Source organism: Tetrao urogallus, assembly GCF_951394365.1.
Source record: "Tetrao urogallus genome assembly, chromosome: 8".
Classification (NCBI taxonomy): Eukaryota; Metazoa; Chordata; class Aves; order Galliformes; family Phasianidae; genus Tetrao; species Tetrao urogallus.
Window position 1 is genome coordinate 16,950,907 of NC_136821.1, and position 23,700 is coordinate 16,974,606.

Consider the following 23,700-nt stretch of genomic DNA (forward strand, 5'->3'; position numbering starts at 1 on the left):
ATCCATCATCAGAAGATATGTTTCCATGATTTCTCTCATAACATAAATATATAGCATACACTGCAGATATTGTGGCAATTGCAGAATTCTCTAAAATTTAACAAATACATTTTTTCAGGAAATAAATAAAGTCTGAAATCTTTGTGTATGTTCTCCCAACTGCATCCTATAGCGTGGTAAGAGCCATTTGAAATAATTAGTTCCTTTTCTTCATTTTAAGATTTTTTTCCACATCAGAAATTTCCTATTAGCACTAAAAACAACAACAAAAAAAAACAGTCCGAACCCCTGATCCTATTTGGGAGCACTTCAACCTACCCCATATTCAGGAAAGTCACAATAAGGACTCATTCACATACTCAGCTTCAGCAAAAAAAAAAAAAAAGAGAGAAGGAAGAATAGGAAGAATCTCATTCACTGTCCTCTCAGTTTTTTTCTACCAACTTGCTTACTCTAAAGAATGTTGTTTGCTGTGCCCTTTCTCTTTCCCCAACTAGGTAGCTGGCATAAAAGGGAAGGCTGAACAAAATTTGTGTAAAGTGGCACTTCAACTTAGCTCAGAGCAAGAAAAAAGCAAAAAAAAGAAAGCTGTATATCTGACTTGACACATCTTCTCTAGGACTAGAGAAATGCCTCCAGGACTGTGATCTGATAAGGAAGTTCCTAGGTCACAGTCTAGTTTCAAGCCACCAAAAGGCACGACATTTGGATAAAAAAATTAGTGTTTTTACTTGGACATATTCTCTGCTGCAAGATCCTAGCTATACAAATTCAATGGTGACAGCAATACAAATATCTGCCTTGAGTCCCTCCTACAAAAGGCCCTGCTCCAGTTCTGCTGCCTACTTCAGTCAGGTCTGGGAACATTAGTTGCCATAATGGAAGCCTAAATCACACTAACCATAGCTTAATACTTGAAAATAAAGACACTATAATTTATAAACAGAACAAGGGAAAAAAAAAAAAAAGCATGGCACAGAAGGTGTGTTATCATCCTCTCTTCATAATTTCCACAAACACACCCTAAAGCCAACCAACCTTTGTGAGAGAAAAAAAAAAAAAAAAAAAAAAAAAAAAAAAAAAAAAAAAAAAAAAAAAAAAAAAAAAACCATCACTTACTGTTTATGCTGCTCCAGTTGACACACACCACCTTCACATCTCCTTTCCACCCCAATCAGAGACCCCTATTAGAGGCAGACTTTCCAGTTCTGCTAGCCTCCAGCACCTGCAGCTCATCAATGCCAGCTGATGGGTCACTCCATGATTTCCAGGAGAAAACAGGTGCCACTAGCAGCTCCTAGGCTTTTCAGAGCCCCTTTTCCTCAAGGCCCACCAAAAGAGGGATCCCCAGAAAATGCTGGAGACAAAGCCTTACCTTAGATCACACCTCATCCACAGCAGCATCCCTCAGACACACTCTTCAGTAGGGCTGTGCTAGTCAGTGAATAAGCAGAGCTGAAAGGAAAGAGGGAGAAAAACATGAGGCTACCAGCAGTTTCAGCGCTCCCTCCCCCTAGCCAAGAGCCCCACTTGCTCCCCTAGGAATGGGACTAAGGGCCCACAGGGCTGCTCTTACCTATCGCACATGTAGCAGTCCACAAGGGCCACAGCTCACAGCCCTGGCCTGTAGAGAGGTCTTGTCACATTCCATCCTGTCTCACAAGGTTATCATAATCCAATATATTGCATGTGACCACAGACTAGCACGTGCTGGCAGGCCTCACAAAGCCAGCAGCACTGTCTGGCTCCCGCCATGAGGCTCCCTCAAAGCCCACAGCTGGGCAAATCCACCACAGCTGCTGTGCTACTGGGGCTCTTTTCCCTCAGGAAAGAAAAAAACAGTCCCCGAGGGCCACCACCTCACTTCTCTAGTTACTCCCTTAATGGGAAATAAAGTGATTGATTTTATTTTCACCACAAGAGGGGATTAAACGTGTCCTCCACCACTAGTCTAGCCAGCCTGTTGGCCACATCTCCCTCACACAGGCTCCGGAAGGACCCTCCTGCTACCCACCCCAAATGTGCCTAACGTGCAAAATGTTCCTAACATGCAAAATGTGCCCTGAGCACAGCTGTAACAGCCTCTTCTCACAGCCCTCTCTGGCTAACTTTGCCTCATGCTGCTGCCCATCAGCTTGCTGCTTCTGTGCCCTGAGCTCCCACACCTTAGGCCTCACCTGAGCACCTGAGCGGTTCCCATGGCAACTCCAGTGCCACACACATGCCTAAATTGAGCATATGCCTAAATGCACTGGAAGCTCCATTTGGGTACAGAAACTGCATTTTTTAACTCTAAAGCATAGAGGAATGGTGATTATTATCAGTGTTAGTCACAAAATTCTGTTTTGAAAATACAGCTCATTAGTGGATCGAATTTTCCCAAAATGCTTGAAAGATTAATAAAATAATCAACTTAGCAGAGGGGGAAAAAAGCACAAACTATCCCTGTAAGGAAATCACTTTATTGCCTATACGTGTGAATGAGCTGTTTTAATACCCAGGTTCACTGCCTCCTCTGCGTTTAATCTCTTTCCTTTTATGTCCTAAAAGACTTTCAGGCTTTTTTAAAATTAATTATACAAATCATTAGTATTAAAAAGGTAATGGTTTCAAGAACAAGCTTCACAGACTATCTGCATATTTAATCATCTCTGCTAATAAATTTTTAATCACTCATTGAGTTCAGGTTCTTGTCTTGGAGCTTAACTTGATAACAAACCTAGCAACTGGTAGAACTAATTGGTACAGAGAAAGTGAATAATTTATAAGAGGAAAAAGCACTGGGTGTTCTGGAGGTGTGCAGAGACCACAAGTCACAGATATTTCTGGGAGGCAGCAGGAAAACAGTGGCTGATGACAGGAATTTTGTGATACACTGCTGACATCCAGAGGCCAACAGTCAACAATGTTCATGTGTGTGAATGGGGCTGTAAAGCACAGTGTAAAGTCAGATTCATTAAGTTTTAAATATTCATGCACTTCATTAAAGTTAACATTAATTGCACTATCATACACATTGATTATGCATAGACCATAAGTGTTAAGCCTCTGAAAGCTTGCAAGTATGCTCAAGTAATCGGGCATATCCCATATTTGAGGATTTCAGTGAAATCTACAGCTACAAAATTGAAATTGGAAGCAAAATGCACTACTGTGGTAAAGAACAGCAGTTTCAAATATCAGTCATAAAATATTATTTTATTAACCAAGAAAAAATATATGTGAATTATATGCTGCTTTTATTCTTCTAAAATAAAGCGATATGTGAGATTTCTTAGTGACAAATGGTATACTGATTCGCAAGCTATGTGTATGAAACAGCTCTAAACAGTTAAGCGTTAAGGATTGGCTTTTATTTAGATGAAGACAACTAACCTTAAAAAACAACATAGCAAAATAAAATAAAAAAAAGTTTATTCATTTAAAATAACCTGATTTGTGCATTAAAATTAAGATGCTCCAAGCCCACATACACTGCAGAGAAATTCTACCCCCAGGGAAACACAAAAAACTACAATTCCGTAACCAGGATGTAACAGACAACATTTGACAGAAATTCAATTATCCTTGAAAGGCCCCACTTGTAGTTAGTTACATATGTAATCCTCTTTTATTTAACGGGTTAAAGCTCTCTTTCAAAACGTTTGGTTTGATGAACTGAAGGCTTGTTATACGTCTAAAAAGTCATTAAGTGACTTAATAAGATTGTTAAGTAAAAACATTCAGAAGTTAAAAAATGTCATTTAATGCAGCCCATGGAACCTTAATTCTGGCTGTATGTGTATATACATTATGAAACACCAGTGAATTAACTTTTAATCTCCTTCAAGCCAAAAAGATTTTAAGATTGGAAGCTAAAGCACAAAGGGCATGCCAACAAATACAACGCCGTGCTTTAGAGCAATCTCTGAACTAGCTCACATCTTCCAGAACGCACCGCTGCAGGGCTAATTACCCCACACAGAAAGATGTGCAGGCAGTTACACTGTTTCTGGTACTTCTGCATGGCAGCCGCTACCCTCCTGACACTGCTCTACACAGATACACGCAGAAGTCTAAATTTTGAAATCTGAAGAAATTATGAAGTGTTTTTTCAAATATGATGCTTCAAACCTAGTTTGACATTGATTTTTCTCTAATTAGTTTAAGCCTGTAGACTTTGACCTCCCCAGAGTAAAGACAAAAACATATATCTTTCTTGTATATTAAAATAAAACTTTCCAAACAATATCAATTGCAATTATATATATATATATATATATATATATATATATATATATATATATATATATATATATATATTTTTTTTTTTAAAGGTCTTTAAATCCTTTGGGAGGTAGACATAAAATTGCCCATACTTACAGAGAAGTTAGCTGGTGGAGACAGACAGACCAGTCTGCCCAAAATAGTACTGATTTCACCCTGCTGTTAACAACTCCTGATTAGCCAATTTTCTTTGTGAAGGTGGGCACCAAAGAAGTGTGTACTCTTCCTAATTAGAAGCCACAGTACCACACTGAAATTCTATTTCAACAGCGTTGCCCACACCCTCAAAGAACTTTATGGTCAAACATATACTGAGTGATATAATAAAAAACTTGCCATTTTTCTGACAAGAAAATAGTGCTTGCTAGCAAAGATCTTGTAAGTCATACATCAACCACCTGTACCATTTAGCACGTTTTCAAGTACTGCAGGATATCAGTGTGGGTTTTTTTTTGTTTGTTGCTTTTTCAATAAGACTACTTCTTCCATGCTGCTTTCACCAGTAATACTGAAACGTAGAGGTAACCTGTTAACTCATTTATACACCAACCTAGATTTCATTAGTTTTACTATTTCAGTATAGTCATAAACAACCACACATTTCAGAAAATGTATGCGGATTTTTTTTTGGTGAAAAAAAAAAAAAAAGATTTTATATTATTCTTAGCAAGATTTCAGTTTAGACTTTAATTAAAAGACCTGCCAGAATGCAGGAGGCAACACTTTATAGGATAACAGTGCTTTGAATATTTGCCAGCTAAAAACTCTTTCAAATGTCCAAAACCCATGCTCATTAAGCAATACTGCATTTTAAGTGTTGACTTGTCTTGTTTTTTTTCACTCATGAAAACAGAAGAAAGCAGACAAGGATTCTTGATGGTTGATGTCTCTCAATAGTCCTCACATTCACTTTTCTAAAGGTGAAAAGATACATACTTACTGAGTGGTTAACTTCTCTACCAGTTGTACAGGCAAATACGAAAATACAAATGGAAATGATGGCAAAGCTTTCACGTGTCCAGACAGACCACAGAACACATTTCATTTGTCAGATGATAAGAAAAATGGGAATGCAACAATTCTCTTTATTCTATGCCAATTTCTGAAAGAATACAAGGCCTCAGAAGAAATCCCATTGCTAAAATAAATCTGAAAAGGTTTTAATTATAACTACATTTTTGTAATTACAATTTGAAATTATATTCAAGGTTTAAGAGTTAAATTTATTAGTCTGTGAAGAGTTTTACAAGGCATTTCTAATGTAATGAGCTCAGACACCACATATGTTGCATCTTTGGTACACATTATGAAGAGTTGCTTTTTTAATGAGCTTTAAAAACTCTATTTGCATATCAGAGGAAAAGGTCAGTGATGTGTGGATCAAGTCAGTAAATTAAGTATCACAGCATTATGTTATTATGATTGCCTTCCACAGGCACACAGTAACTAAACCATAGACTGTAGCTATCATATTCTAATGCAACCATTTACACAACCCTACCAGCTGATGTGCACTGGCACTGCTGTATCTTGTGTCCATCTGCTCTGTCCCTCGGCCAGGCCTCCTTCACTTTCCCTCCCCACTAACTCCTTCAGCAGAATACCTGGCGTGCCTGACGATAGGAGAACAAAAGCAGGAATGGGCACAGGGCCAGGATTCAGCATGATGGTCCACCTCTAAGCACTACTTTCCATTACAGGCTTTACTTCAGGGCCACGTCTTGGACCCTCATAATGAGATCAAACCTATAGGATAACAAAGCATCAGGACAGGGAAACATCTTTCAATTCAAGCTCCACTCCACTTAAGCCTTTGTGCAAGGATGCAGAAGTATGGCATCTTTTTCAAAATACAGATACCAAAAATATTTTTACTGCTATGGTTCAAAATTTCACTCCACCTTAACAGATCTTTATAACTGGAACACCTGGCAAGATTGGTTGACTTGTAGCTATACTGAAATGTGTAATTTCGTGATGAATAATAAATAAGCAAGGAACCAACTGCAAATACATTCTTGACAGTTTTTCAGCAAAAAGAAAAAAAAAGTATTCACCTTTATTTGTTCATTTTAAGGGCCAGTGAAGTCGATTCCCTTCTCAGCTCTGAAACAAGCCACAGTAATTAACAGGGGTATATGTGTTAGAGACTGTAGGTGTACCTCTTTATGTATATTTATACACGTCACCACCAAGGAAAAAAATGCTCCATCTTTGTATAAAGGTGTCAATCTAGTCATTAGGTTGGACAAAAATAATTTTTAAATAATAGCACAATTGAATACAGCCAACCAGTTATAAGTAATTTTAATGATTTTTTTTGCTTTTTGAATGATAATCCTCAAAGTAGAATTCAAAAATATAATGCAAAATATTTACTCATTTTATTTACAAGTAAAATGTGCAGTTCAGCTTATCCTTACCACAGTAAATTTTCTTTTTCTATGTGATGAATAGAAACTATAAGAAACATTTGAAAAGACAAAAAAAAACCCTAAGAACAAAGAACTTCTCTTCAGTTATATTTCGGTAGAAGGTACACAATATAATTTTAAAAAAAAAAGAAAGAACAAAAAAAACAAAAAAAAACTTTTACATTGGGAAAAAAGAAAAAAGTCCGAGAAAACACTAAAGAATTACATAGGAAATAATATATTTTAAAACCGTGGAGTTATTTTGCTTTGACAATCACAAAGTTCTTATCTATATTGAATGTACTTTACACTTTTTGGTAGCTAAAACTTTGAATCTTTAAATGTAACATTTTTACCCTTCTGACTACACAAACTGCCTTGAGGAGAAAAAGTATTCTGGTATCTTCCCTTTCCTTTGATGAAGCAACAGATGCTTTGGTTAAAGAGGAATTCGCGCACAATAGTGTTTTAACTTGCAAGGTAGCACTCCTTTATTAAGTTGGTAGAATTCCACTAGCTGGATGAGATCTGTAAATCTGGTATGACCATCATCAAGGGTATAGAACAGCTTCCCATCATCTTCCAACTGTAAAAATGGAAAAACAAAATGGAATCAAATCCTCTTTTGATATGGTATTTCTTCATGATTAAAGTACTTGTTTGAGAAGTCTTCTTGTAGACCAATTCATAATTTTACAGCTATGGAAAGAAGGAAAAATGAAAGAGATCACTGACAAAAAGATCAAGAGCAACAAAAATAATGTATTCTTTAACTTTTCTTCTAAGATAGAGCCACGCCTAAAAGCAAAGAATAGTTTAATAAGCATCAGAATACTCGCTTTGAATTGATAATATTATTTTATGCCTTTGCTTTGGAGTGATAGAATTAATATACATACAGTTTTCACAACAAACCAAGTTTCAACTTCCTAATACTTTTCAACCTTATCCCCATTCAGGAAGAATACTATTGACATTCAAAATCTTCAACGTTTAAAATCTGTATTTCCCTATACCAGCTAACTGAACGTTAGCTCTCGCAAAATTTGCATTGCACTGCTGAATGTATAAATATAAATATAATTGTGGAGGTTGGTGGTCCTGCCTGTGGGGGGAGGGTTGGAGATTCATGATCCTTGAGGTCCCTTCCAACCCTGGCCATTCTGTGATTCTGTGATATATTTTCTCAATGTTTCCTCATAAGCTGATATATCCAATATCAAGAAGCTTCAGTGTGATAGTGACTAATTAGCATTAACGTAAATAAGGAAGAGAGTAAAGAAGATTTTTAAAAGGGAAAGTAATATTTTACAAGATTGAGAGAGTAATGGAAAGAGCTTTCTGAACTACAGCTAGTGCAGAGCAATATTTGCCGTACTATAGAAAGATGCAACTATCCTACTTGAGAACAGTGGGAGAAAACTTACTTATCTCTTACCTGCAACTAAGATTTCTCATTTGAAGCAGCTGTTGAGCTGTTTTGCGATTCCTGATTATTCTACTCCTTTCTACCAAATCTGGAAGTAGTTTGCAATTTCTCTATTCTCAAACTTTGATCAATTTAGTTCAGACTCTGCTAGTTAAGAAATTATGACTGTGCGCATATATATAAATTCCTGTGTTCCAGGCAAAACCATAAAATGGATTATCATACACTGAACTTCCCTTATCGTGGTATTTTTCTGCCAACACACTGAAGACAAGGAAGAGTTGACATTTCAGATATGTGTTGTCCAGGACGTCATTTTTAGGCTTTTTTTCCCTCCTCCAAATTATACCCCAAACCTAAAGTTAATTTCTACATCTCTGAAGAAAGCAATCAGCATTTTTTCAAAATAAAAGCTCATACTGAATTTATATTGCCCAGGAACCTAACATTTTCTGCAAGCTAGGAAGGCTGCAATGAGAGAGTATTTATTAGAAAAGGACACTCCTGGAAATAGATACAAATCTTCCTCAACATGGACTACAGAATAGCTCATTTCAGGTTAAACTAAACTGAAATGAATTTCTATCATCTTGGAGTATTAGGACTGAGGAATACATTGAACATATCAAATACTCTAATTTTCACAGTATTCGATTCCAAACATTTCCCCAAAAAATTCATTTTGAACTATTTACAATCAATTCCCTGCCACCCTCCTGCAATACTTGTTGCACATTACTAATGTTAATATGATGTAGATGTTAATGTAGGGAAAACCTGAACTCATGGGATATACGTCCTATCCAGGATAATTTTAGTCTTAATTAAGCTAAAATCTAAGAAAAAAAATACATTTAGAGACTGCTGTTTGTGGTAGCTTCCTGCCACATCTGCTCTTCGAGAAAAGAATATCTGTTTCCTGATAAGAAAAAGTGGTATCTTGAACTTGAGAGTTAAATGACATCTCAATGTAGTAGTGTCATACAGTATTTGTACAGAGTTCAGAAGGGTTTTTAAACCACACAACAGTTATCCTAAAGTAAATACTAGAAGCAATCATAGTCAATAGAAACAGAGACCTTAAACCTAGGATTCTGATCACTGAGTATATGCTGATGCTCACACAGGAACCAGGATATAGATATCATCTTTGGAGGAAGGGTTCTTGCACTATTTGTAGTTAACACAACAAAAATCCCAATCAACTACATTTTACCAGATACTGATTCCCTCCTTTTCTCTTTCAAATAATGCTTCAGTCTTATTTTACAGGATTTCTTTTTTTTGGGGGGAGGAGGTGGATATCAGGTACAATCCCTAGGTAAGGCATACAGAAATTTTCTGAATGATCATATTTGATCACCAGATCAGGAGAAAAAAAAAAAAAAACAAACAACAATACAACTCAAAACACTACACCGATTTCCACTGAGAAAAAGCAGAATCTTCCAGAAATTAGTTTAGTTTAGAAGGAGGAAATGTGTAAGCTAGAATATTATTTGGTCTGGAAGAAAGGCTCTTGCCAAGATAGAAGAAAAGCTGCAAGTATTCTCAATTATGTCAAGCATCTGTGGCTAAAATAGATAATGTTAAAAGGCTTCTCATCCTAACAGACACAGTCTGAAAAAAAAAAAAAAAAAAGGAAAAAAAAAAAAAGAAACCTCCATTATAAACCTCCTCAAGATGAAGTGGGATGAAGTGGAAAGGATGGGGAAGACTGTCCATTCAGACAGAATTGGATATCCTCAGTGAAAACTGATGGAAATATGACTTTAACTGAAGAAATTTCAGGTTACCTGTAAGTAATTGGACTAAGTAAGCAACATTTTTGTTAAAATTGTCCTACCTAAGAGTACATGGATGTAATTATACTACAATAACATGAATCATGAAAAGAGGAGATTAGAAAAATTTTTTTCGTAATAATCAAATATTTAGACAGATGAGGCAGCAATACACATATAGGCCAAAGGAATCTACCTAAATGAATGACCGAGAAGAAAAGTCATTATGATCTTTATTAAAATACAGTCTTCATGCAATCACAGTTGCTTCTAATACAGCTCAAATAGATTTGTGCATTTTTCTAAGATATTTATTAGGTAAACCAAAATGTAGGATTACATAATAATAGTCATGATTTATAACAAATCAACTGCAAAGGCCATAAATTTTCAACTCTAGAATATTTATGATTCAGGTGATACAGCTGTTATGTTTAGAATATTCAATATCTACTTTAAAGCAGCAAAATGGAGGAAAAAAAAAAAGTAGCACAATTATTTGATTGCATTGGTTTATAATTGTAAATAGAAACTGAAAATTTTACTTACTGGTACAATTTGAAAATGCTTTATTTTTAATCCATGACTCAGTGACAGTACAAACGTTCTGGGATTACTTTGGCTATCACGTACCAAGAACACCCTAAAAAAGATTGAAAATTTTCAGATTAAGATTACTCTGAAGCTTTGTTAAACATCCTCTAAAATTGTTGTAGTTTTGAAACAGCAAACACCGTGAGAAGCAGAAATAATCTTAATTACAAAAATGCTTTTAATCAGTATTCCTTTGAAAAAGTGTCACTGAAAATACTTTTTTCTTAAATTCTTTTTCACCTTGAATATTATGTGCATGAATAATATGCATGAATGACACTGCAGGCATTTGTTTTTACACTGCATAGAATTACGGTGCAACTCTGCAGACAGAAAAACACCCTCAAAGTTAGTGCTTTGAACAAAATTTTTCCTTGGACCGTGACAGTTACCTAAATCTCAAACTTTAAAAGGAAAATGTGAAAGGTTACTATTCAACAGGAAGTCTATGGAAAAGGTAATGCAAGACTTACTAAAATGATTTTCACCTTACCCATACTCATAAATGCACACTCATATCTGTACACTGTCAAAATTCCCAATTCACAGTCTATTTTATAGCACCGCTGTTGAAATCACAACACTCTCAATGGCCAACAGTGTCACTGCAACTAGTTATTTGATTTCAGACAGATTGTATACATAGTTTTGTCATAACCTTGTAGAGTAATCTGGTGCAGATAAAGGATGAATATAATCTCACTGGACTGAAGAGTTTGCACTACCAGTAGAGACAAACAGTTTGGTGGGCAGAGGGAAATACCTGGGTTCACAGCTTTGTAGCAAAGAGTTTGAACTGCCTGTATTATGCAGGTCTGGAGTGAATATTAGCTAACAAATGTACCAAAGAAGAGAAATGAAGAGACAGTCACAGGAGCAAGCATTCTCATTTTTCAGGAGGCAAAAGAAACAGGCAATGTAGACCTGCAGATGTCAAACAAGTGAGAGCTAGCCACCCACTTTTTCCCAACCATGTATCAGAAAGGGGAACATAACTGTATGAAAAGAAGAGATTTCAGAAGAAAAAAGCAGACAGCAAAAACTTTCAGTAGACTTTCACAGGATAACAACTTGTATCCAAATTTCTGAGTACTACTATTTTAATTCTAAATATTTTATGACTTCTGTTTTTACAACAAAGGTAAGAAAATACATGAAATTAAGAAATTTTGAGTTCATAATGATTAACATTTCTATCAAATTCAGACTAATTCAGAACGCAGATACTAATTCAGTTATGAAAAAGAGATAATTGCCAACCCACCATACAAAGGTAAGATAACGATTAATATTTCTCAATACTTTCAGGCTCTCCTAATAAGCTCTTTCTCACCATCTAGTGGCTTTTCACCCCTTTCCAGGACATCAATTTTATTTACTTAGTTATTTTTACAAAGCATAATTTCAATCTTCCACGTGTTTGTCACTAATAATTGGCTTTGTTTTTAATTCAGAAAAAAAAAATAATGATAAGCATGTGCCATTTTCCGAATATCCAAATTGAGTTCTCTATATTAAAATACCATGATTCACATCAAACGCTATCCAAAGTAATCGCGAAACGTATGAAAAAATGCAGGTGGATTAGGATTTTTGCTGTCATTTTGTTTGTTGGAATAGGAAAGATGTGCAACATTTTTCCCCTTCACATAAAAAGGTCTTTACTCTTTCCTAACTCTACAAAAACTAACCTATTTTAATTGAAGAAACTTTTAATAAGATCACTTTATTATGAAGAAAGGGCTGCAGTTCACATAAGCTTAAAAATACTGGTTGGAGTTTTTGAAATGTGCTGGATGACTCCAAAAACATTCTCAAAAATATAAAAGGAATTTTCTGAATGACCAATTGCATTTTGTCATGGGCCTTTTGGAAATGCTATTATCCCACTCATCTATTGAGGGCTGATCAGTTTGCAATCCTGTCAACCACTTATCACTGAAAAGACTTTAAATGTAAAGGGGTAAAGTTCAAAATCTGCAATGCTGCTAAATAAATGCCTTAAGGAATGTTTCTTCTACATCTGAAGAGTAGGTCCAAAAGAATTCAGGTGGGCTATAAAGGAATATGATTTTTGCAGTCTGTAACTGTCATTTATTTATTTCAAATACTGAAATCTTTATTCCTTTCTATAATAGTCCTTTCACCTTCTCTTAGCCACATAAACAGTCTATTTGTTGGTATATATGGTATATGTCACATACATAGGAGATCCCTGCTTGGAATCAGTTTCATCTTCTAAGCACCTTAAAAGGTTCAACTTGAATACTTTTTTCCAGCATACACTGCAGCGCATTTATGTCTTCACTGTAGTTCATGAGTCTGTACGCCAGGTTAGGACCGCTCACACCACTATGTTATAATCAGTTCTAAACAGACCACTCAGGAATATCACTCTCACCAAAATCACAGGGCTTATCTGCAAATAGCTCCAAGAATGTTTCATTCACTCACTGAATGAATAAGGCCCGATTTTACACGGGAGTGCAAAATGTACACAGGAGTAGGAATAAAAATACAGAAATGAAAAATATCAGGATTTAATAATGAAATATATATTCTGTCATTTTTCTCTGAATGAATATTTAAATGAGAGAAAAATAGAAGTGATTAGCCCTACCCTAATATTTATTATTTACTATTAAGAGATAGCAGGATCTTTACTCAATGGCTATCCCTACATAGTTCATTTTGGAATAACGTTAGGCAGTTTTCTGAGTTTCCTTCACTCTTTCATCACTAATAAGAGATACGAAAGACACCAGTGCCAAAGTTGATAGGTCACATAGAATATTGTGTAAATACACAGCTCAGATGCTTGGCTCTGAGAGAACACAAGTAATCTGTCAGTGACAGAACTGAAGTGTTAGATCACCACTTTAATGCTTCCAAAAGACATAAAATAGAAACCAACTGATCCCCAGATAGCCCTATATAAAAGAATTTTTATTTCTATTAGGTAAGTGCAAAATCTTTCTTCCTCCATCTCCCTCCTACAATAAAAAGTAGAATTGTTGGCTAGAAATATGTCTCAGAAGAGTTATTTAAAGAATTAGCTTACCCATCTACAAGCCCATGCTGTAAAATAAGTCTCTGAGCTTCATCTCTAGAGATTTTGTGATGAAACCATGACTGAGATCTGTGAATAGCTGTAGAAATAAAGATATTTTTAAAATATATGTTGCCTTTATTGAAACAACTGCTGCATTTTTTTCTGTAATGAAATAATTCACATACCCATGTTAGACATGGCAATAGGACTACAATGTGAGTTCAGTCGTAGGCACCCTCTTCTCTGTGTGAGAGAGAATTAAAAATGATTTCAATATCTTCTTGTTAAAAAAATAAATTAAAATCAGAAACAGTATTCTGATTAAAACAAAGATGTTTATACCCGCCAGGCTAATCCTTCTTCAACTGCAACTGAAAGTGCTTCTGTTGGATTTTCTATAATTCTGCTTCTGTGTCCTGAGAAATCCATTGCAACTAAAGAATTTTCAGAAATACTTCTCTGCAAAAGAGAAAAATAGATTTAGTTTGTTTCCCTATTTTATTATTTTAATTAATGATCCATGTTTTAAGACAGCTTCTGAATAAGTGTTGTGTTTTATAAACAGCGTTTCAAGTATCTGCAATGTTTCCCACAACAGCAGAACTCATTATACTCCAGGTACACCCCTGTACGCTGCCACAAAACTAGATTTCACAGTCTGGCAGGACAAACCATCTTATTTGCAGTACTGGGATAAATGATGAATACATACTTTTAACATAAATTCTACTTACACGTGTTAAGTAACTATTATTAAGTTGTCAAAAACACGCAAGGAACTCAGCAAAAGTAAAATAACAGGGCAAAATAACAGAGTGCCTGACTGTGGGAGAGAAAAGGGAACTTCTTGCTGCTGGCATGGGTACAAATTAATGAGGACTGTGAAACCTGAAAATACTTTCTTTATGAAATATGTCCATCAGCTTGATCACTTAATTCTTGAGTTTATCAAATTTTCTCTTTAATTCACAAATTATAGTCAAGTATAAAAATTGTACCATGCTTGCTCCCGTTTATATATTTGGTTTTAAAATCTACATGAGCTATATTGCATGTGGCTGTGCAAGAGGAGACCAATCAGTAATGGCTTCCAGACCCATTATGAAAGCAGTAGCTGGCTATCATTAGCTTTTTGTAACAGACAGTATAAATACAGTCAGTATACTAAGTGTAATTTTGAAGCCATGCTTATCAGCAGTATTAGAAAACAGTATTTTTGTGAATCCCCATAAAGGCAAATATACATCTTAGGTGTTTTAACACCAAGAACTACGTTAAAAGCTTCAAAAACAAACAAACAAAAAAACCACACCAACAAAATTGTCATAATGGACCCTGGCAACAAGCAATTTTTACACAATTTAAGCAATAAAAAGCACAAAGTGCCACACATCGCTCAAAAATAAATAAATAAATAAATAAATAAATAAATGAAGTGACTGGGATAAGTAAGACAAGGTTTTAAAAGGACAATCCAATCCCAAATTATCTGGCTGGGGAGACAGACAGATCACCAGCCTACAGACTACTATTCCTCCAAAATCCAGTTTTGCCATATTATGGTACTCCTCTGAGCTCCAGGCAGTATTACATCAGTTTAAATCCAATTTAAATAAATAACCACTTGGGGAAAAAAAAAAGAAAAAAAAAAGACAGAAGTATTACCACATACTGAAAAAGTTTCTAAAGCTTTCTTATTCATCGTTTACAGTATGTGTAACCTTAAACACTTTATTCATTTTTAATGCATTTACAGTTCTGCTACTTTTTTAAAATCCTCTTCGACAGTGATAATAAGCCAATAAACTCCCCAAATACTGAATATTCTACAAAAGAGAAAAGCCTGCTAACTGATCTGAACTGTCCAACTTGTATGAAATAAGTAAATTAATTAATTAGCTCTCTCATCTACCCTGATGCCCCTAAAGATTTCACACACTCAAAACACATTTAAAATTTGCAGGATCAGGTCACTAGTACAACTGACAACAGTCACTTGAAAATAGCATGATTACAGAAACAATGTATTTACTCATGGAGCTACTGTGGGACATACCATAGGTGTCATACTCAAAGGGCTGCAGCCACTTCTACCCTGATATGGTTGTGTGTAATTCTGATACAGCTGCATCCCATACTAAAAACAGAAAACGATATGGTTAGCATTTTAAACCATAAACTGTGTAAACTTTCTTCCAGACGTAAAAGGCAATGCTATGATTCCATGATTTTTTATCATTATAAAATAGGCACAAATGCTGTTAAGATAACGAAAAACACAACACTGTTTTTGCTTTAGTTTTTCTAAATGCACATTCTACATGAAATTCTGCTTATTTAATACACCAATTGACCTGTGCCTATTTTTCCCACAACAAACACATTTTAAAAACATCTCATGTATTCTTCTGGCTTTGTCTGCCATTACCAACAGTGTCTTTAAATTCAGCCAGGTTACAAGCGATATCATTCCCTCCCTTCAGTGATTCCAGTAATTTTGTCTGTCTGTTGAAAGTTCAGCTTTTGTTGTACAAAATTGATACTGCTATTGCATAGGAACCTATAATTGTTATTTCTCTACTTCACAGTATCAAAGTTTCACATAGTAAACTTAAGTAAGAAGTTAACTCCACACAGAAAAGTTACCTTAAACAACCTTATTGCTGTCATCCAGCAGGTCCTACTTTGTTCATCATCCGCACAGAGTTGTTTCAGGTCTCTGGTTCCTCCTGATTTGTTAGGCTAGAAGGCCACAGCACATTTTTTTTTTTAGCATTAATGCATATCTTGAAGATAATACCTGTTGAAATAAAAGCCACTAATTCTCCTATTTTATAATAGACAGCTGAACATTGTTTTCAAAAGCCTTAAAGAAACTTAAGCTTACCGAAAAACTGTGGCTTGCTTTAATATGTATCAGAATGATAAGCTTGTACCTTAAAGCAGAATCCATAGCTTGTTGGTGCTCCAGAAATCTTTTTGCCTGTCAAAGACATGTATATATCACTATTGCTGAATTCACAGAAAAACTGCAGATGCCTTGGTTCCTATAAAGAAGAGCAATGTAATACAGTTAGACTATTTTCATCTAACCTCTCCAGGTAAGAAACTCAGAATAGTATAGTAGTTATCTTGTTCCAAAATAAGGACTTATATCTCAGTTTTAACGTGACACTGTCTCATGAAATCTAGAAAGACGCAACTCAAAATTCACTTCCTAATGCAGAGAACAAATACCTTAAACTAATCAAAAAGTTCATTCTTCCAGAGAGAAAGAAAGCACAAAGTGTAAAAGTTACTAGATATCTGGGAAAACATCTACTAGATTCAAGTCTAAGAGTAGAAGTTGGAAATTTTGAGAACAGCATTCATTTCAAGCACCAAAATAAAACCTACTTTCAGAATTTGAAATAACAGCACACTGTAGTAATTACCATTCAGTATTAGTTGTAGCTATTACCTCCATCATCCAAGATAAGTGTAATTAAGTCAAGCAAAAAAAAAAAAAAAAAACCAAAAAAAAAAAAAACCAAAAAAAGAATGAAAAAGACATTGTTGAGGGATGCAAAAGTAGCTGAATTAATACTCTCTGGTGGATAACAGAAAATTCAGAACGGTGAAAAGCATGTGCTTTAAGTGGTCTGCACTAAAAGTGTCCCTCATCCTGTTTGACATAATCAGGCTTAATTTCTGCCATCAAAAGTTTGAACTAGCAAATGAAAACTGAACAATGATAAAAAAATTTCACAACTCTAAAAATCTTCCCTTAAAATCCTTCTAAACATAGGTTTTTGTTTAATTTACACATTGAAGTATTGTGCTCAGCTTTCAGAGCATCTCTACTTACAGTCCAGAATTTTAACTATTATAAAACGATTTCACTGATTGGAAAAATGTTACCAGAACAAAATAAATTTAATAGAAAAAAAAAAAACAACTACGTTTTCCTGATACAAAGCTTTTCCAATTCTGTATCTCAATCTCTCTTTCAAATTACAACAGATAAAATATAAAATGATTTCCTTTTTAATCACATTAAGTTAAAATTTAAATTTGAATAAATACTGCATTAAATGACAAATATATATAGATGTGCTCTAAATTGAGAGTTCTTCCCTCTGTTGTTTTTTTTCCTTGCCTTACCTTAGATGTACCTTTAGTGGAAAAATAAAGGCCAGATCTTCTCAAAACAAAGTATAATTTTTTCCATGATTTTTTTCCCTGCTCTTTTGCATGTAAATAGCCGTGAATCTCAGGATATGTGCTGGAGCTTAAGAACATCTGAAAGAAAATATCAGGCATGCATTTCTCTTTTTATCTGAAGTCTTCTTGCTATTTCATTAACATATTCAGGCAAGACTAAGAGGAATATATCACTGAAGCCACTATTACACCATGGTAATTCAGTTATTGGATCTAACCTCATTAAGTGTACCTCTCATTTAAGACATACAGGCTGTTACATAATTCCAAGGTATGAAAGGCAAGCTACATATTTATATGGAACATATGGTTTGAAATGAGAACATTAGTTACACAATATGTTAACTTCAGCAGCAAAACTAGTGTAAGAAGTTCTGATCCCATATCTCAGACCCTATTTTTATAAAACTGCAAATCAATGCTACCAACAGAAGGAAAAAATATGACAGCTCTCCTCACCCTCCCCTGCCTGTTACAGACCAGAAAAGGGAACTGATGTAAATTAGAATTAATTCAGCAAACAAAATATCTATATCACAAATCCACACATGTTGGGAGGATACTACTGTTTTCAAAAGAGGAGGAAACATAAAGTCTCTGGAACATGTGTGATGCTGAAGTGGGTGCTTTAGTTGTACCAAGAGCCATACCAGGTATTTACTGCATTCAAGGCCATGTGGTGGAGAGTTTTTGGCTGAAAAAATCTGCATCAGGAACAAGATAGGAAGGGTTTAAAGTCTCAGGGGGATCAGCCCTTTTGCCTCCGAAACCACAGGTTTGCACCCTCACACATCCTTGGAAAGTCAGAATGATATGGATAGACAGGAGTTAACTGATTCACCGAGAGCAGCTAATTCATGCACTGTCTCTGCTCAAGACATTCACTGACTTCTGCTTAGCCATTTTAGCCAGACACTGTCAGAGAGCAATACAGGTGTCACATTGTGAAGACCAAGCATAGAATTCTATTCAATCTGCAAAAACACTTACTAAATTTGTCAACAGTGTTAACTGTATTCTAATTCCATTTAACATATTCAATTCTGTTCCTCTTTAGTCATTAAAACTAACCAAAATTATGACTCACACCCAAACATACTAACCTAGAACTTTTCAAATTCTATGTATGCAAAGGAATTCATATTATTACTACTCTCTTCAAGGAATTTTGACCCAAGCTGGCCTGTAGTAACATAAACAATATCTAGGTTTCAAGGACAAGGGGCTTTCCTGCTGATATCTGCAGCTTTCCTTGTTGTGAGCTCCTCCTATCTGCTGCCACCTCCAGAAAATCTAAGCTGATGACACGAAGCAACAGATTTCCAGGCAAGAGCCTGGCTGGCACCAAACTGCAGCAAAATTATGAAGCAAATGTGATTTTGGAAGTACACCAAGTTTTTCACCACTGAATAATGGCATCCAAATCAAATAAACAAAGCTACTTTCATTTTTATTGTTTTCCTACCTTGCAGTAGATGCATGTCAGTACAACATGTACAACATCCCAAACTGATTAAATTCAGCTGTTATGAATGCAGTAATAAGGGCAGGTTGCATGTGACCGGGGAGAACCCAGAATATCTAGCCCACAACTGAGAATGCATTATGAGAGTTTCACCACTATTTGTATGAATAGTAAATTACAAGACTAGGTACATCCATCTACATGTGCTGCTGTCACATAGCCATCTACAAATATAGTTTAAGCTATTTCATCCATACTGACAAGTAGGTCCTTCTCAGTGCTCCAACCTGTTAGTTTTCCCAATTTCCCCATTTGCCATGTATTAACAAATTCAATAATTGTGAATACAAAACACTTTTTCAGAACAGCCTTTAACTCCATAACAAAATTCAAACTGAAATTTTAGGATATTCTAAGATGGTCAATATATATAACATCAAAAGAGCATCTCTTTAGGTTGTAGTATCTTTGCAGAAGAGAAAATGAGTGCTTTGCTCTCAGTCTGCATGAGCATCTTCCCCACAATTCCGGTCATAAGAGCTTCCAAACAGAAGCACCATCAGGAAAAACACATTTCTTATGCAGCAGGCCAAGAGTGCAGGAATAATACAAATCTCAGCTTCAACATTCACTTCTGTACCTGTGCTATCAGTGCTATCAAAGGTAGCAATATCGCTAGGAAAAAGGCAATTCTATATCCATCTTTCTTTCTAAGACAGTTGAAAACTGAGACAGAAAATGCCATTAACTGTAACAAGAAATGAGCGGAAAATTTATTTCAGAGTGAGAACTGAATATATTTGATAAATACGTAAAACTAAACACAGTAGAAATCAAAGTCTTTTGATTTTTTTAATGGAAGCACATACAAGATTAAAGCCTATTATGAGAGAAATAGATTGCTGTTTATGCAGAAAAAAGAAAATCAAAATAGGCCAAAAATCTGGGAAGTCTTTCATGTAGGTAGAAGTTGTTAGGAGAGTTAAATGATGTTATGTTGCAGGCAAGTATTACTGGTTACACAACACGCTGAAATAAGTTTGTGCCCGGACTCTCATGCAGTGAAATATATAGTGTGATATGTGGGGTGTGTCAAATGTCGCCATGTCTTTCAGATACTAATATATGATAGCACCAAGGATTGGATTATTATTTGATTTGCTCTACGACCAACAAACTTAAAACCAACCTGAATAACAAACAAAACAAAATAAAGAAAAAAGAAAGCAAAAAGAACAAAAACTAGTGGAACAGGAAAAACATTCCACTATCTTAAACAAATGCAGTAGCAAAAAATGCAAAAAATACTAGATGTCACTTGAATAGAATAAAGATCAAAAGCTGCATTCTTAATGACACAGCCTGTTTGTCTGCTTTCGGACACTGAATAATAATGCCTTCAACTTTGTCAATGGAAGAATGGCTGCACTGGGGGAAGAGAACAATATTTACAGAAGTCTATGCTTCTCAAGCAGATACACACAATTTTGAGAGTTAAACAGAGAAGCTGTTATTTTCCTAAGGCTCTGTGAATTGTGATTTAATTTGATGACTGATTTCTTCAAAAATGCAATGACTGTTGTCCATGACCTAGTCCAAGGCTATTGGGAAGGCACAGGATTTTCCTCTGAGCATGCTAATAAATGTGAGGGTCGCTAAGTAAGGAACTGATACTGATGTGCATTATTGCCTCCTTTAAACTTCAGTCATTCTGAGGGGTTTAGACTGGGAGAAAGGCCAGCAAAGCATAGTGTGGAAGATGGCGAAAGGGAATGTGCAGATTAGAATATGTCTGGAAACTGATAAAAGACTGTAATTCATTGCAGAGGTCTTCCAGTGTGAAAAATGTACCAGAGTCAGAAAAAAAATGATCAGGAAAAGAGGGACATGCTGCAGGAAAGGGCTTAAAAAAAAAAAAAATGCTTGGATCTTAAACCCATGAAGACAAAGAAACAACTAAGAATATGGAGAATGAGATGGAAATAGAGAAAGAATAAGAGGAAAGGGCAAAAGGGGAAGACCGGATTGGTAATTCTAACTTTCGCGAAATTCTGAGCATTTGCTTTTGTAATTCTGTTCTGTGTTTAATTTAATTTTTCCATATGTAACATTCATGTTTTACATTTGTTCAGGAAACATATATGCTACTTTCTCTAATATATTCTACACCATGTGAAAGTTTTTTTTTTTCATTGCCCTGGAAGATGGCTTGGACAGCTGCTATCTACAATAACTCTCTAATGTACTTACATTATGCACAAAAAGCTATTAGAAAGAAGTAATGAAATTGGTCAATATGAGTCTTGAACTCCGAACTTCAAGTCTAACTACAGAACTTGAATAACAATCACACGTATTCAACAACCAAGAAGGAAGGAATAGGTCTATTCTTAAAGTAAAAGTAGAAGAAAAGCCACAAATGCCCCAGTAACTACAACCTTCCATAATGAAGTTGTGTCATCACTGCATTTAAATGCGACTGACATCCTGCATGGCGAAAAAAATGGTAAAAATTGAAGATATTTAAAAGTACAAAATTGGAGAAATTTTACTCTCAAAAGAAATGTATAATTTTGGTCCCATAAAATAATTTCAGGAGAAATTTATTTACTTCAGTGAGGTTAGAATTTCAGCTAAGAATGAAGAACTCAGTTCTGTCAACACTATCTATGTTCTGTTGTCTATTCATTAGGAATTCTGTCTTGAATAAGAATCCGAAAGGATCTAATGTATATCTCAATGCACATCCAAGAGCTGCTCCAAGAAGCAGACCACATTTTAAACAAGCCACAAGTCCTATTTAAAATTACATGCAACAAGTTTCACATCTAATTAAACCAAGTGAATGAATTTATTGCCCACTTACGAGAGTTACTAATTCTCACACAAAACAAAAAAATCTCAACACATAAAAATAACAGAATATTCCATTGTCAGTGAAGCCTCCGATTAACATCTACATATTGCTCTGATTTTTATTTTAAGGCATCCTACTTGCAAAAATAACTTAATATGTATTCCAAAGAACCCAAAGCGACTACAACTAGACACATGCATATGGAACGGTCACACACTAAGCAATATAATCACATACTTCTTTTCTTTTTAAGGCTAAAGATCTTTATAGCCAAGATTAAAACCTCGCCTTGTTTCACATAGATATTTGGCATACTTCGGAACTAGTGATCTTATTTAGCACATGCTAAATAGAGAGGAGGCAGGTAGACATTTGGCTTTTTTTTTTTTTAATGCCATTTAGATATTCTGATTTAAAGTCATGAGACAAAAATACTTCCACTTTTGCTTTCAACGAAAGTCAAGAAAATCATACTTGAAAAACATTTTACTTGCTTACAGGTCAATCCACAAAAAGCTATAAAAGTATCAGAAGTGATTTTTTAATCATTTGTAAGCATTGATTTGTTAAGATTAATGTCTCTCTTGATACCTGACCAAGCACATCACAAATAATAATGCAGGACCATTAACTTGTCTTAATGAAAGTTTCCAAGGAAATAGCAACCCACTGTAAACTATCAACTGAAGAGCTCTGCTTAAACCAGCATGGCAGCTACAAATCTGAGTATTTATGTCTACTAAGTTTTGTTAGCCCAAATGCAATTAAACACGCAATACAACATAAAATAGCAACAGATAATGGATCACAAGAAATTTGTCAAACTTAACAAAATTGGATATATGTATTCAGAACAATTCTCAATCTGATCCACAAGCCTTGCACATTTTCCATGTATCACATATGTTGTGTGCTGAGGGCTGAAAGAGGTTCTGTGCAAGGGTATAAATGGCAAACAGTTTCATCTTAAAATACTCAAATATGAGGTTGTTTGCAAGCAAAAAAAATAAAAATAAAAATTCTCACAATAAAGGGGACAAGATTTGATGACTAAATTAAATACTTGCCTTACACTACATCATCCATTTGCTGTGTAAACAGTAAAAGTGAATCGGTTTTTATCAGATAAGCAGCATCTTTTGATGTTATAAAATTTGTATTTAAGTTCATAAAAATGATTTATGTAACAGTATGCATCAATTACATTTTATGTGGAACTCTTTAAACTACATTTGGGTATCTATTTGTTAGCATTCTCTTTTTATATATTAGTATATATAACATATATATAAATACAAAATATTTTGTACTAAATACATACATGCATACATTAATACATAAATAAGAGAATGCTAGCAAATAGATATATCTTAACAAACATATATATAAGGATATAACTACTTAGTATAGAAGAATGCCTTGAAATTTAGTTCTTTAATGCTTTTCATTTACTGGTAGAATGTATTGTATAGATGCACAAAAATATCTATTTCCATATTACTTTTAGTTCTACCTTAAAATATCTCTTCTTATGTTGCCTTTCCAATCATTCTTTATCCCCAAAACTCACACACAGGGTTGTTGTCTTAAGACCAGTGAAAGTTCTTCTATTAATTAAATTTCCTAGTGACAAGCA

General features: G+C 34.9%; 1 protein-coding gene across 1 annotated transcript in view; it reads right to left on the reverse strand.

The window, feature by feature from the left end:
* Positions 1-7,119: 7,119 nt before the first annotated feature.
* The window catches only part of GRB14 (growth factor receptor bound protein 14), a gene marked incomplete at both ends in the record, with an annotated part of 62,431 nt that continues 45,850 nt past the window's right edge, over positions 7,120-23,700 (reverse strand). Inside the window, 9 exons of the mRNA XM_079539177.1 lie at positions 7,120-7,266; positions 10,443-10,536; positions 13,549-13,636; positions 13,725-13,782; positions 13,882-13,998; positions 15,596-15,676; positions 16,186-16,281; positions 16,476-16,586; positions 17,683-17,820. Coding sequence (XP_079395303.1) covers positions 7,120-7,266; positions 10,443-10,536; positions 13,549-13,636; positions 13,725-13,782; positions 13,882-13,998; positions 15,596-15,676; positions 16,186-16,281; positions 16,476-16,586; positions 17,683-17,820 — 930 coding nt within the window. The remainder of the gene's footprint in view (positions 7,267-10,442; positions 10,537-13,548; positions 13,637-13,724; positions 13,783-13,881; positions 13,999-15,595; positions 15,677-16,185; positions 16,282-16,475; positions 16,587-17,682; positions 17,821-23,700) is intronic.